General features: G+C 34.0%; 1 protein-coding gene across 2 annotated transcripts; it reads right to left on the bottom strand.

Annotated features, from left to right (window-relative positions):
- Positions 1–1645: 1645 nt before the first annotated feature.
- Positions 1646–15268, bottom strand: Mnat9 (microtubule-associated Nat9). Of its 2 annotated transcripts, XM_089633776.1 has the most exons (4): positions 15119–15268; positions 14925–15034; positions 3537–3593; positions 1646–2053 (listed from the first exon to the last, which is right to left on the bottom strand). In XM_089633776.1, exons 1-4 carry the CDS (start codon positions 15193–15195, stop codon positions 1689–1691), a joined length of 609 nt encoding a protein of 202 aa, XP_089489902.1. In that variant the 5' UTR covers positions 15196–15268; the 3' UTR covers positions 1646–1688. The 2 variants fall into 2 exon arrangements, with proteins under 2 accessions (XP_089489902.1, XP_089489903.1); XM_089633777.1 differs by lacking the exons at positions 1646–2053; positions 3537–3593 and adding an exon at positions 8747–9063.
- Positions 15269–15997: the final 729 nt, after the last annotated feature.

The raw sequence follows: 15997 nt of genomic DNA, 5'->3' as shown, positions 1-15997 counted from the left end.
AGGCAAGGGATCTATGTCGCCACCCGGTGAGGCGGGATAAAGTAGGTGCTGCAGGTAGGGATTTATTAATGCATGTTGAAGAGGCCCGGATTATATGAAGGAGGAAAAACAGATGCCGGTAACTCTTTCCATATACGAGCCGTCTTACACAAAAACGAATCGAAGATGCGGCCCATTCTCATGAAGACAACGTCAACCAGGATCAAATCGGTCTGTTAAAAATGGATATTCAATCAGACGGACCGCCCTCCTTTGCACAGAATCAAGTATTCTGGGGCTTCAGCCTGGAGGTGGCTCCCAAATTCAATTGTTTGGCGTACTTGCGATTTATACACTGTTAGCAGCTGGACACTATTCAAGAATCTGCTAACCCTTGGAAGCCAGATTTACTCAGGCTTCTGTTCTGAGACTCTAAATTTTTCAAAAGAAAGGAAATTTTTTAATTCTAATGCAGGAAAACCTTATACATATGTGTGATAAATTGGGCCATGAAAATTGAGTTGGAACATGAAAACTTCCAAGTTCACTGTATGTAATTACTTAACTAATTATATAAATATTCTCCTCTCCAGTGGCGGCTTGTACTCATAAAAATGGGTGGTGAGCTAAAAATATTGCCAATCTATCCCTACATCGTCAGGTCAGGTAAACATTCAGTGGTGAAAGATACTAGCAATTGGCAATTTTGAAGCTTATGTCTTATTGGCTGTCACTAAAGTGGCGCCATCTCACCGAAGAGTTTAAAAGGCATTAGCGAGCGCCGTTCATGTTTCGGAGAAATTTAAATACTATGGTCGACATCCACGCTCTGCGCGTATAGATAATTGATGTTCCCAGGTGACGTTTCTCGATGAGCGATATGGAGATCGCTCGCACCACTGGACTATGACACTTGATACAACGAACAAAAATTCGAGCCAGTTGAATTTAACTTAATACTTTTATAGTATTGCTTTGATTTTATGATATTTATAGTATTGACGTTTATAATTTTGATGATAATTATTATTCTTAGATTGGCTGAAATTTTGGGAGTGCGTTGCTCCAACGTTCCTTCGAGCTAGCCGCCACTGCTCCTCTCCCCCTCCAAATCCTCATCATTTACAAAAATATTTCATCACTGCAAACAAGTGCTGTCGTAAAAGGTGGATTTTACTGGAAAGTGCTACAGTAATTTATTAGGGTTACAACATATTTGAGTTATGCTAGATTTTGTAGTATCTCTTGTATTACCGTTTTGCATTACTTAATGATTGACTACTTTGCGAAGATGGTGATGTTCGCTTAAAACGGTAGGTATTAACTACTTCAGGTGCTTAAAGATTAATCGATTATTTTGGTTTGATTGAGGATCAAACCTTCCTCCCCAGGGATTTTGTATATCAACTGCTGTAAATTTTTATTTATTAAATATAATGACATTCAATTTCATTACAATTCGTGTGTGTGTGTTTGCATGAGTGCTACCAAAAATTGATAGAATGCATTTTCATCGACAACGAGTCTGTCTGCGAGTTTCAGCTCTATCGAATGTCAGGAGGTGGGTTAACTTCCACTTTTAAGATTTCATTCATTCATTGATTTATTTATTGATTATTCATTCAAGAAAACAAAATCTAAATTCAAATAGATATATTTAAAAATAGCTTAAGTTTTATATATTTTTAACATGTAATATTAATTTTTATTTATAACAGGATTTTTTCATTAATTTTATACTCTGCCTCTTTGAAATTACAATTAGATTTTAGCCACAAGGCCCAAGTAGAATCCACTTCCTTTTCTAATGTAACTTCTTTGAAAACTTCAATCCGTTGAGTCTCTTTGAATCCTAATTTTTCAAACATTTTTATGCTAATTTCATTACTAAACAATATTTTGGCTTGGTAAAGTTTGCTATTTAACTTTTCAATTCCGTAGAGCAGCATTCCTATAGTGGCCTCCCAGCCAAAGCGTTTTCCCCGAGCAGAACTTTCAGCTATCATTATTTCAATTTCAGCTTTGTTATTTTCTTGGCTGTCGATAAATAAATTTGTGTCTCCTATCATTGATTCTAAAAAGAAAAAAGAGGTTATTAAATGGCACTTATACTATACATTAATAATAGTGATTTAAGCAATTTGCCATCTTTTAAGCTGTTTCAGAATCGGGCAAAATCACACACTCCTCTCTCGATTGATGCACAAATACAAAGATGTTTCCTGATCATAATCTAAAGAAGTTAATTTGTCACATCTTTAAATAGTATAAAATAAAGTCGTTATCCGCGTCTTTCTGTTTGTGCGCTTACTTCTTCTAAACTATGCAATGGATTTTGATAGGGTTTTCACTATCATTTAGAGAATTTCTTCTGGAAGGTATATATACAGGGTTTTCCAATTAGAGGTGTTATTTTGATATTCAATCGTAAAAGATCAATGGTTTCGTTGCTTGTTTGGCACGTAGCGCCGTCTTGTCGAAAGTAAACGTTGTCCAGATCATCCAATTCCGGCCATAAAAAATCTTAATCATCTCTCGATAGCGATCCATTCACCGTAACTGTTGCTCCAGCCTCATTTTCGAAAAAGTAAGGTCCAATGACTACGCCGGACCATAAACCGCACCAAACAGTCACACGTTGAGGATAAAGAGGCTTTTCAACAATAACTCTTGGGTTTTCCGAGCCCCAGATGCGACAATTTTGCTTGTTGACGAAGCCACCGAGGTGGAAATGGGCCTCATCACTCAAGATGCTTTGCATTTTATTCACTCAAGTGAATTTTAATAATTTCAATGCGTTGTTGAAGCGTGTATCGTTCCATTTTTATTAATGGCATAGTTTCTACTTGTCAAATGTCAAAAAATGACAGCTTCAAAAGTAACATCTACCGAAATAGTGGGCTATTCAAAATAACACCTCTTATTGGAAAACCCCGTAGTTTTATATATATATATATATATATACAATACAAGCATATTCTAATTATAGAAAGTAGAGAAAAGTCGATGTTTTGTAATCAAGTCATAAAAATATTATTTTCAGGCGCTTACTTTGCTAACGATGGCGAAACCTTATGAGATACATCAGAATAATGTACTACAGAATCTTAAAAAGGCCCACAGAAAAGTCCCCGATGGTATATGTCTATCTTCTAAGGATAACCCGGGTGAAGAAACGCTGGGTACATGTCAGCTAGTTTTACAATAAAAGCATATCAGAAAAGGTATTCGTAAGAAGGAGATTTTGCACTTCAAAGCATTGTTTTATAGGTGTGATACTTTATTTTTTACTAGGCTTATAAATCCAAACAACAAATCATGTAAAAGTATTTTTAAACCTATGCTAGATAATAGAACCTAATGAACCATCGTAAGATTCTGTACGTCAAAAAGACTGCATTGGGCTGGCCATGTGATAGTACACTGAAAACATGATCAAGTGGAGGACCAACCAGGAAGAGGGACTGTCTGCGTGGGAAGGCCTGACGACTGAAGATAAAAGACTAGAGACCGGAGCCTGTGATTTGTATTATCACAAACGAAAATAAGATTCTTACCTATTTCATTATCTGACTCATCAAACTTCTGTTTGTCCAAAATAATGAAAGTGCATTCTGTAAATAAATAAATATACAAATTGAATTCAAATACATTATATAGAATGACAAATACGCAAAGAAAAAAATTGCATAATTGAAAATGACATTACAAACTTACACGGGGTGTTCGGGGGTAAATTGCACAAACTTCGGGAGGTGATTCTACATGATGGTAGAACTAAGTTAGAATTTTTTTTTTTTAATATTGAGTTATTTTTCCCGTCCAAAAATATTTTTTTATAAGTGTATTTATTTTTCTGTTTCAAAACAAATCAACTTATTGACCTGAAAATGAATTTTTTTTAAATTTACTCATCTTTACTGCTTGTATTCCCCGAAGTTAGTGCACTTTGCCCCCGGATATCTTGTATAGACACAATCTTACCCATTCTAGAAAAGGATTTATATGCCATAGAATTTCCGATAGAAACAGAATCCCAATGTTGAATCAAATTCAACTTCGTTTCTATTCTGTAATGAATCGACTATAGAAAAAAGCAAGTTTGAATGAAATAGAATAGAGCAAGTGTGAATGTGCCACAATTCCTTCCAACACTTCCCCACCTTCCTCTCCCACATCTCCTTCCCCTCCCCAATTGGGGATGCCATAGTCTTACAGGTTCCAGACAGTTGGGACTCTTGTGTGATATTCACATAAAAAAATACAAAACGGTTAACAAACAGTTAGTTACATTTTTATTTCTTTTTAAATGAAACAAACACTTTCTATACACGGTGTCCGGAAACTCGTAGTACAAGCGGGAAACTGGAGAATCTTTTTAACGTAATTACCCAATTCAATAGAGAAAAACGTTTCTCGTGTTTGATTTGGGGAGTAGTGCCATTACAATATATTATATTGGGTAAAGAAAAGAAAGAAAGTTTTTATTTATAAAGTAAGAAATAAACTAAATGTATAAAGCATGATAACAAAAGTATAGATAATGAAAATATATTACAATAGCTGTTATTAAATTTGCTATTAATTTAAGAATAAAAATAAAATAAAAACAATATTATTACATTCGATTAATAAGCAGGTAGTAAGGTGGTGGCTCGAATGCTGATATAATATTTTAAGAGGATATGGTAAAAGAAGAAAAATCTTTTTTTTTTTTGTTAATTAATTTTATGAAATTAAATAATAATTATATACTGAGTATGTACCATTAAAATTTGAATTTGATCAATTACTACTAATATGTACCTGTAATCAGAAGATATGTAAAAAATCTAATTAAAACTTATAATTATTATTTTTTGATCAAGAAGTTGTTTTATTTGTAATTTAAAGGCTTTGTAATTTTTTTCAGATTTGATTTTATATGGGAAAAAAATTTATACCTTGATAAGTATAATGGTGTTGAGAAGCGCTCATTTTAAATTTAGGGATTTCTAAGTTGCCACGTGATCTTGATCGGTTACTTATTTTTGGAAATGTTATTGTAGGTTTGAAATGATCTTTATGAGTTTGTAACAATGAGTTCTTTTTGAATATATTATTTAGACTGAGAACCCTAAAAGAGTTCAATAACTGTGTTGTTGGAAATATAGATGGTTTACGTAGGATGACTTTTAGAATCAACCTCTGTGCCTTTTCTACAGGTAAGAGGTTAGTTTTGAAAGTCCCCCCCCCCACCCAATTATACCATATTGGAGAATAGTTTAATGGTAATATTGTTTTCGAAATTTTTTCCTGCAAAGAGAATGGGATGAAATATGTTTTCTCGGTATTTAGTGAGAGACAATTTAGGTCGAACCATGTTTTGAGTATGTTTATATTGATATTGGCTATCCTCATTGTTTCCTCCCATGATTTTCCTTTTGTGATAACTACAGTGTCGTCTGCGTAAGATATGATATCTCCAACAATGGGAAGAGTGAACATTTGATTTACATATATAATAAAAAGGATTGGACCGATGACAGTTCCTTGCGGTATGCCAAAAGATGAGGATTTGGGTTCACTAAGGGTATTATTGATTTTGACATATTGAAATCTCTCTTTTAGGTAACTTTGGAACCATGATAGCACTATTTCGTCCAATCCAATTTGTTTTAGTTTCTCAGTGAGTTTTGAGTGTGATATGCTATCAAATGCTTTGCGAAGATCAATGAAGATTCCAAGACACTTTTCTCCATTATCTAATTTTTGCATTATTGTCAATTTAGCAATCGCATCCTGTGTGCTGAGATTGTCCCTAAATCCAAACTGGTTTGGGCTCATTATCTTCTTATCTTTTATGTAGTTGTTGAGTTGTTTATTAACAATTTTTTCATAGATTTTTGCTATATTTGATATGAGTGCTATGGGACGATAGTTAGAAGTGTTTTTTTCGTCACCAGATTTAAAAACAGGGGTCACAATAGTCTTCTTATAGTTATTCGGGAATATGCCCTTCTTCAGACTTACATTTATTATATGAGCAATGGTTTGCTGATTATCTCACATACAGTTTTTAATGTTTTTACAGTTATGTTGTCGTAGCCAGGGCTTGCTAATCCTTGTAAACTTATTATAGCGTTTTCAACTTCTTTATCAGTTACTGAAGCAAATGTGTGGAAACCTTCTTCAAAAGTTGGGTTTAGCTCTGGTTGTTGAGTTTGTTTTTTGTCTAGGATAATATTACTAGCAAGATTAGCGCCGACATTAACAAAATAATCGTTAAAGATATCACCACAAAGTTTGGGGTTTTTTTCTGTGTCAGTATTGATTCCTTGATGAGTAACTTCTTTTGGAAATTTTTGTTTTGTGCTTTTTTTGGTTATTGTTTTGATAATTTTCCAGAACTCTTTGCTGTCTTGACCAACATTTTTTAATTTATCACGAAAATACTTTTCTTTAGTCAGTCTAATTAAAAGCGTAAGTTTGTTTCGGTATTTCTTGTAGAAAGTGGCGATTTTTTCGTCGTTAGGGAATTTTTTAGACTGGTGATGGTATTTTTCCTTATTTCTGATTGAAATCACTAATCCATGGGTTATCCATGGCTTTATTAATCTGTGTTTAGATTTTGTTTTAGAGACAAGTATTTGTGTAGATAGGTTTATATGATTTAGGAAAACAGTTTCGAAATTCTCCGCACAAGTATTTGGATTTTCCGATTCAATTATTGATGCCCAGGTTTCCATCTTAAGATTTGTTTCTAAAGTTTTCATATTTAAATATTTTTTTCTTGTTCTTTTTTGTCAGTTTTGTTGGGGTTGGTACTTTTTTTGTCTATGTTGTTAACGAATATACAGCTGTAGTGGTCAGTTATGCTGGTTTTCCATAATATCAACATGTTTTTTTCAGTGTTATTTGAGTTGCACCATATGCGATCGATACAGGAAGGGATTTGTCCGCTGATATTTCGTGTTGCATGATTTATAGTTTAGCGAAGTCATTACATTTATATAATCATCTTTCGTTTTGCTTTGTGCCCAGTGTCCGATATTAATGTTAATGTCACCAACAATAATATTAAAGGTACTTTTTAGACTCAGTAATAATTTTTCGGTTTCTATAATGAAATTTGTGGGATTTGATCCGTGCGTCCGGTAGATGGCAATAATATGGTACATAATTTCGTTCACTTTTACATTCAGTTTTAAACAGTTTGCTAATTGCATTTTAATTTCTGTGACAGTGACATTGTTATATTTATTTAGAATGAACACCGTGATACCACTGGTTTTATTAATATAGGTAGTTGACGAAAAGTATGTGTAATTCGGAATACTGTACAGTGTGTCAGCGTTATTTATATTTAAGTGCGCTTCTGTTAAAACAATGAGGTCCGGTAATGTTTCAAGAAGGTTAAGTGTTACTACAAACTCATCTAGGTTTTTTTTTAAACTTCGGATGTTTTGGTGTAGAACAATGAAAGCACTTGGGACTTTTTTTAGCAGATCTCTACAATGTTGTGAATCTTCGCAAATGTGCTGTGAGACTTCTGTTAATTTGTCAATTTCCTCACCTAGAAAATCATCCATTCACTTATTCGTAATCGATTCTCTGTTGTGCTATGATAAACATTCGTTTTCGGTAAGTACATTTTTCGCTATTATTCTGTTGTTTTTGTCGCAGTTGTAGCATTTGACCATATCTTTGGTTTTTTCGCATTCACTAAATTTGTGGTTTATTGCACAGTGTATGCATCTAGGCTTATTCATTTTGTTCAGGCATTTTAGTGATGTATGTCCGAAACCAAGGCAGTGGTAACATTGCATTAAGGGATTGCAATCTTCTATGTGCGCTTGGACAAAACCAATATTGACCCTTTGTTTATCAAGTAATATCTTTCGGATTTGGCCCGTTGTTTCTATTATTACATTGCGCAGTTAGTCACTTTTCTTGTTTTTAATATTTTAGTTACTTTAATTGAATCATTTGGGGCATCACTTAGTTCAATGTTTTGCAACAAAAGGTCGTTAAGAAAATTATCTTTACTATACTCCCCTCCCACACCTTTAATGACCATGTACGGTCTCTTCTTTTTTAATTCTGTAGCAGATATTCCGTTTTTATTTTTATTTATTTCCGTTTTTATTTTGTCTGCGTCTTCTTTTTTAGAGCAAGTTACAATTATTTTAATGTTTGATGCTTTTTTGATCCCATTTATACTAATTCCTAGGTTAGGTGCTTTGATTGTTTTAGTAATAATTTTCTTTATGTCCTCAGATGTTTCTTTGCCTTCTGCAGCAATCATAACGGCATATTTGGGTTCTTCGATTTGTACCGTTCGTTCTTTTAGTACCATTGCGTACGATTTTGGTTCATTATTTTTTTCAAGTTTGGTGATAACTTTTTTTTGAAGATCTATTATTTGTTCCTGGAAATAGTTTCTCTCTTGTTTCCATGTTTCTTCTAATAGGTTTATAGTTAATTCGAGGTTATTTTGCATTTTCGAATCTTTTACGGTAGTTATATTTTTTAGGTCACTTTTTATGTTTTACGACTAATTTTAGCACATCCATAATGTGTTAAAACTTGAGCAGCCGTGCACAAAATGCACGTCACTCCGGGTAAAACTATGTGACAATACTGAAATAAACAAATAAACATAAAGTTCTTTGATTTGAGTCAATTACCAATTCAAAAACACAAACACGTCACAAAAATTGTTTAAAATGTTCACCGTTAACTTCCAAGCACAGTTGGGTCAGTCTGATGATTGATTCTTGCACTCTTTGAATCATGTCTGGGTTAATTTTTGCCTCGTCGAAGGCATCAATGATACGTAGTCTTAAAGTATCAACATCGGGACATTCAGTCCTGTACACTTTCTCTTTTATGAAGCTCCACAAAAAAAAAGTCCATTGGAGTCAGATCAGGTGACCTCACTGGCCATGCGATATGTCTAGCACGTCCTATCCAGCGGCCCTGGAACTCTTCATCGAGGAATCTTCGAACTTGTAGCCCAAAGTGAGGCGGAGCACCGTCCTGCTGAAACCACATATTCCTTATGGTTATAGGAATGTCTTCAAGAAGTTCCTGCTGGTCGTTCTGCAAGAAATGCAAGTAAAGTTGTGAAGACAACCTTGCTGGTAGAAAACATGGCCCCAGAACCCTGTTGCCAATGATCCCCGCCCAAACGTTGAGAGATTTTATTTTTTATTTTTTATTTTATTCACATTTAAACCCGCTAAACTACTTATGTAGTTTGTCAGCAGGGACATAGAGACAACATTTATAAAATCATAAGATACAATTTGAACGGTACATAATTACATAAATTGGTTACATTGCAGAAAAGATTAAATAGCAGCATAAAAGCCTTATATAATAAGCAAGTAAAAATAAATGTATGAACAAATTAGTATTATCAACAAGTACATCAATAGTTTCATAAATAGAGGTAGGTAGTCAGGTATTACAAAATAATTGTTTTTCCATTTTCTAACAATATGAATTCCATTTCAGGGGCATCAGTATAAATCATTATTATCCAATAACCATTTCCTTAGATTATATTTAACAGCGCCCTTGAGGTGTTTTTGCACAAAAACGGCGCTATAAAAGTCATCCAGGTATTATTATTATTATTATTATTAGCAGTATACATGTTATTATTTTTAATTGTCATTGGTAATAGGTTGAAAATTTTGGGTACTATATAGTTTAAAGTTCTTTCACCATATTTATTAGTACATTTCGGAACTACCAGTCCTTCATTTTGAGTGAATCTTGTGTTATGTTTATGGCAAACTCTTTCCCTATACAATGAATCAGACAATATAACATGTTGACTTACATTATTATAAAACAATAATCCTCTGACAGGTAAAATATTTAGACACTTGTATATTAATTTAATGTTACTTCTGTGTTGATTGTCATATTTATGGATTAACAATTTTATAATGGAGTTTTGTAATGTTTGTATATAGCTTATATTAGTTTTACAAGAATGTCCCCAAGAAGTAATTCCATAACGTATAGTGGATTCAGCCAGAGATAAGTAGATTAACTTTAAAGTACCTACTTATAGGCACGAAATATTTTATTTTATAAATCCTACCCACAATAGTTCGTAGACGTTTACAAACATTAGCAATGTGTATATCCCATTTCATGTAGCAGTCAATAGTAACACCCAAATATACATAACTTTTGACAAAATCAATGGTTTCACATGAACAGGGCTGTGCAACATTTTTATGTATGCAGTCAAATGTGTGTGTATATAATGAAGGAATTACATTACATCTGGCGTGTGGAGATCTGATGTGCATAATTTTAGTTTTTTTGGCGTTTATAAAGAGGCCTGCATCATGCGACCATTTCAGTAGGGCAATAAAATCATGTTGTATAAGGTTCATTGCAGTAACCAGATCTTCGTGCGATATTACGAGCGCCGTATCGTCTGCATATACAAAATGTTTAGCGAATGAAAACAATTTTCTCATAATTGAGACATAAATAATATAAAGGGTTGGCCCTAGAATTGACCCCTGTGCAACACCTGTTGAGATATATTTTCTTTTGCTAAATTTTTTAAGAATTTTTACTCTTATTTGTCGATCAGTTAGTAAATTTTTTAATAAAACTAGCAGCTTTCCTCTAATTCCTATTGCCTCCAGTGTTTCTAATAGTTTATTTGTATCAATGGTATCAAATGCCTTAGAGTTATCTATGAATAAAACCAACACTTGTTTTTTTAGATTTAATTCATAATTTATGTGATTTGAAAATTCCTGAAGCAGCATTTCCGTACTTTTTTTCTTTTGAAATCCATATTGGTTGGGATCCAACAAAGAGAAAGATTCTAGATATTTATTAAGTTTTATGGAAATGTATTTTTCAAGTATTTTTTCTAGGGCTGGCAATATGCTTATTGGCCTATAATTTTGAATATCTGTATGTTTGCCCCCTTTGTAAATTGGCCTAATGATGCTACTTTTTAGTTCATCTGGTATTACTGCTTGCGATAAAATTAAATTGATAAAGTGTGTTATAACAGGCCCTAAAATATTAATATGTGTCTTAATGTCAAACATTCGAATGTTGTCAATCCCTGGTGACTTTGAATTGTTTAATTTGCTAACAATAATATTGATTTCTTGGCAGGTAGCTCTGGGTAGGTACATACTATGTTGCACTTCATTCGGCCTGACGGTCGATGCTAAATAATCACATTTATGTATCATAGAGCTAACACTATTTGTAAAATATTCAACAAACTTATCTGCTACGGTTTCTTCATTATTCGTATTTAACATATATTTCGAGATTATTTCGTCACAACTACTTTTGGACTTGCGTCCTAATAATTTATTTATTTCATCCCAAGTTTTTTTTGTATTTCCAAAATAATTTTTGAATTTATTGTTAAAAAAGGTAGACTTACATTTAATAATTTCTTTTGTCACCTTATTTCTGAAAGTTTTATATTCCAATTCAAAGAATTGATTGCTAGGAAAATTCTTCCACCTTCTGTACAATGAATCTTTTTTTTTAATGTTTTCTAAGATATTAGAAGTTATCCAAGGTTTTATTGACAGAGGTCTTTTTTTGGGTTTATAATTCATAACGATTTTACTCTGTTCATACAAATTCTTAAAGTTGTTTTTAATTTTACTATATAGTATATTGCAATCTTGTTCCTCAAGCAAGGAGTGCCACTTAAAATTATGAATGTTTTTGTCGATTTTGTTTTGCGATAAAAACGAAATTCTTTCCCCGTGTTCTGGGGCTTCTTTCCTTGCACTATATTTAATATTAACTGCAGTTAAAAAGTGATCTGCTATAGTAATATTATTACATACACATGAGGAAAGAGAATCGCTTTGTTTACATCCACTGTTAAATCGGACAAATATGTGGTCTAAACAAGTACGAGTAACTTTTCCTGCTAAAACTGCTTCTCTAGTTACGTCACAAATACATTTGATTAAATAATTATCCGACATTATATTTTCATATGCCATAATAATAGGGTTTTGACAATTTAACAAGTCTAGATTAATATCTCCTATAAGTAAAACATTTTCTTTGGGGCTTATAGTATGCAGAATGGCAGATATTTCATTAAGAAATTGTGGTTAGCTACAGTTGGGGGGGCGGTATATTGCTATGATGTTTAAAATACTCTTGTTTGGAAGTGTCATAGAGCCAAGCACACATTCAAAATGATTTGTTTCTATTGTTTTCTGTTGAAATGTGAATTCATTTCGAACATATAGCAATATACCTCCTCCAGATTTTTTAGTTCGGCAATAGTTGTAACAATTAAATCCAGGAATATTATACAGACAGACAAGATTCGGTGTTATAGCTGTTTCACATAACATTAACACATGAATATGATTCCAACAAGTATTTAAGTAGACATTCGAAGTATCCCAGTATTTATAAATCGATCTAACATTCAACTGAACAATATTAATATTTTCCATATTGTAGTTGCTATGAAACTTTAGCCAATCACAGAAATTATGAGTATTTTCATAATCTACCTCGTCATCTTCTTCAATGTAATTAGACGCCATAATCAATAGTTGCAAAGTCCTTGGCAAGGGCAGCCTTGTAGGCCGGGTAGGAGTCCTTGTCTCCAGTCGGATGTGCAGCGGGCTTCCCAAATCTTGTACAGGTGGCGCAGACAGGCTCGGCGGCGGCTTTTGGGCAGTTTATCCGGGCGTGACCTTCGCCTGCGCAGTGTCCACATCTTTGCTGGTCCTTGCAAAACTTGAAGGAATGTCCGATCATTTGGCACTTGGAGCACACTGTAAGTCCAATGAAGTCACGAACACGGCACACATTCCAGTCCACAAAGACTTTCCCCTGCTCCACCAGCACGTGACGAATGTGGGCAGGAACCTCGAAGACCCGGTGGCAAGTTGATCCAGTTCGAGCGCCAGCAAGGTGACTTAGCTTGCAACTTTTTACTGCGAAATCTAGGCCTGCTTTGTCCTGGGTTCCTGCTAAGGCATTTTTCAGGAAGCACTCGTCCGTTAGGTCACGAGGAACGTTGAAGAAGATCACCCTTGGAAGCCGTTTTGTTGGTAATCGAGCGCTTAGAGTGTCCGAGTTTGCTAGACATGGGGTTTTCAGAATTTTATCCTGATCTTCTTGTGTTGCAGTATGAATTACAACGCCTTTGTTTCGAATGCTCCTAATGCCCGTCACACGGATTCCAAGTTCTGATGGTCGTAATGTATCTTTTAGTAGCTGTTTCGTATCGTCGCTATCTTTTGTAGAATCCAGCTTTGGGAAGATGCATACAGCAGGTTTGGGGGTCCCAACGTTAAGTCCTGAGCGGTTGATTGATGGTATCATCTTCTGTGGGCCATTTTTCACAATATCGGCAAATGATAGGCTTGCTTCCGTGGCATCGGCTACTCTACGCATCACTGGTCCTAGATCCGACTCCAACTGCAATATTTTTTCTAACCTGTGTTGGTTTTCTGCTTTTTCAATCGCGATCTCTCCCTTTGCCACTATTAATTTGGCATTGACTGTTGCCAGATCAGCTTTGAAGCCCTCTCGTTCCAATAACAGCTGTGAAACTGATCTGAATACAGCGGATACATATGCGCTTATCCGCAGTTGTTGATCCTTTGAGACTCTTGACTGCTTTTCAGCAAGGACATCTTGGAGTGCTCTTAGACTTGCTTCAGTGTCGTTCAGTATCTGGACTGAGGACACTGGGATTTCACTCTCATTTTCAGACACGTCGGAATAGTCCAATGCCCTGTCAGATTCCTCATCTTCAACCACTGGAGAAATCATTCCCGGGGTCTTTTTTTGTAATGGGGACGTCATCATGTCCAGCATTCTTTTTTTACGCCGATGGCAGCATTCATCAGGCATCGGTGGGATGGACATTTCAATGAGAACAAACACACAATCTTAGGTTGTTTTAAAACTTTCGATAAAAATGTTTAGAATCCGCTAGAATAGTATTATTTTATTACTGTTTTATCAAATAAACTTTTTTGGCACTTAAATTTTCCATATAGATACTGTTTGCACACGAATTCGGAGGTTTTTTTTAGTTTTTTTGCAAGAGCAAAGTGTAAACACGAACTGTTGTCACTGCGATTATTGTTACATGATTCTTTATTATTATTAATAATTATATATAGTTTAACATCAAAGAAAGTCAATATAACACATATATCATGGGATGGGATGGATTGCAGGGAACAAGTTAAAATATAGGACTATAGGGTGTATTTTTAAGATTTGATAAATTTATTTGGTTAAGTATTCAGAAATATTTTTGTATAAGATTTCCTGATTTCTAATGCTTCTAAATTTTCTAATTTATTACCCATATCATTTTTATGTAAAAGACTAATTCCCGTGATAGGACGTGAAGTGAAGTTAAATATAGTTATTATTATATTTTGATGAAGCTTGGTTTATGAAAAATAATAGATAAAGTTTGTGGTTATATAAAGTGTTAACCTAACCACAAGGTAGTTGTTTCGTACGAAAAAAAAACTTACATTTCCAGTAATTTATTTAATTCAAACGTTGGTCATGTATGAAAAAGATAGACATTCAAAGAAATGCATGAATAAACGAAATAGATATTAGTTTACATATTTAAAAGTAGCATCGAATACCACATTCTACATCACGGGTGTGATTGCGATAACACCAAGCTTACTCGCTTACGCTGATATGAATACGGAATGCTGTATGAGATGACCTACTGCCAGTTGGTTGTCCTTCTTAAACTTCCATGTTACTATCTTCGCTACCTCACTTTCTCAACAATCAAAACATTCTCAATTACCATATCTTTTGCTTGCCACTTTGAGATCCCTACAACGTGTCTATAAGTTTGTAATGTCATTGGACATTGAGGTTTATATACAATATAATATAATATATATTTTTTCATTTTTCATTCTTACTATCTTCGTCTTCTCTCCATGACTTCTGCATGGTGTATTCTTCTTCAACTGACAAGGGCTGGGAAGCTGTAAGTTCTTGCAGCTCTGCGGACTGCATCCATGCATGATATCTAGGGTTAAAAAAATAATAATTAGAGTATAGTCATACATTATTGCGATATTAAATATTAAGTTCAATACGTTAAGTCACTTACTTCGGTACATGGTAATGTTCGTAAGGAACTAATATAATGTTGTTCCCGATAAGTTTTGTGTTTTGGTTTATCTTCATTTCATGAATGTTTTGTTATAGTATTTCAGAAAATTATTATAAATTAAAAAAAATATTTGACGTTTGACGTTTGAAGTTTGACGTTTATCGTTTATCTGTCTATGGATATGCGTAGAAAAAAATGTTCGAAGAATAAAATGTCTACCTCTGTGAATGGTTTATTTATGCCTCTATTATGCTCTAGTCTAGTAGTGAGTGGTTTATTTATGGTAGTGAGAGTGGTTTATTTATGGTCTATCGATGAGTAAAATCACTGCATGATCACTAACGGCAGTGGTACAATCGATAAGCCATCGACGATATTACTCGGTCTCTTTGACCATCGAAATATTTCGATTCATTGTCATTAGAGTTGCCAACTCAGCTCATTTAGAGCTAGATTTGGCTCTAAATTGAGGCCGTCAGCTTCAAAAAAGTAGTTCAGCTTCTTAGCTCGTTTTGAAACGCTTTCGAACAAGGAATCGATTCCGTCAAAAACCACTCGAAACCAAAGTCCGAGACAATCGTTTTGAAACGTCATCGAACAAGGAATCGATTCTGTCAGATTCATCGATTTCAAAGCAGTCAGAGTTTGTCACAGTCAGCGTTAGAGTGCATTTGTAAACGTAAATCGATTCTCAACTCCGAGAAACTTCTAATAATTTTATATTTATTTAAATTTAATATCTCGGATTGCTTGACAAACGAAATATTATGCCCGTGGGTATATTATGTTACATACAACTTAATATCATTGGATATGCATTTGGGATTAAACAATTATCTTTTGCAATATTAAATAAAATCAATTTAAAATATTATC

The sequence above is a fragment of the Hesperophylax consimilis genome, chromosome 7, assembly GCF_061612785.1.
Source record: "Hesperophylax consimilis isolate HC1 chromosome 7, BYU_Hcon_1.0, whole genome shotgun sequence".
NCBI lineage: Eukaryota > Metazoa > Arthropoda > Insecta > Trichoptera > Limnephilidae > Hesperophylax > Hesperophylax consimilis.
This window is presented reverse-complemented; position numbering and strand designations above follow the sequence as displayed.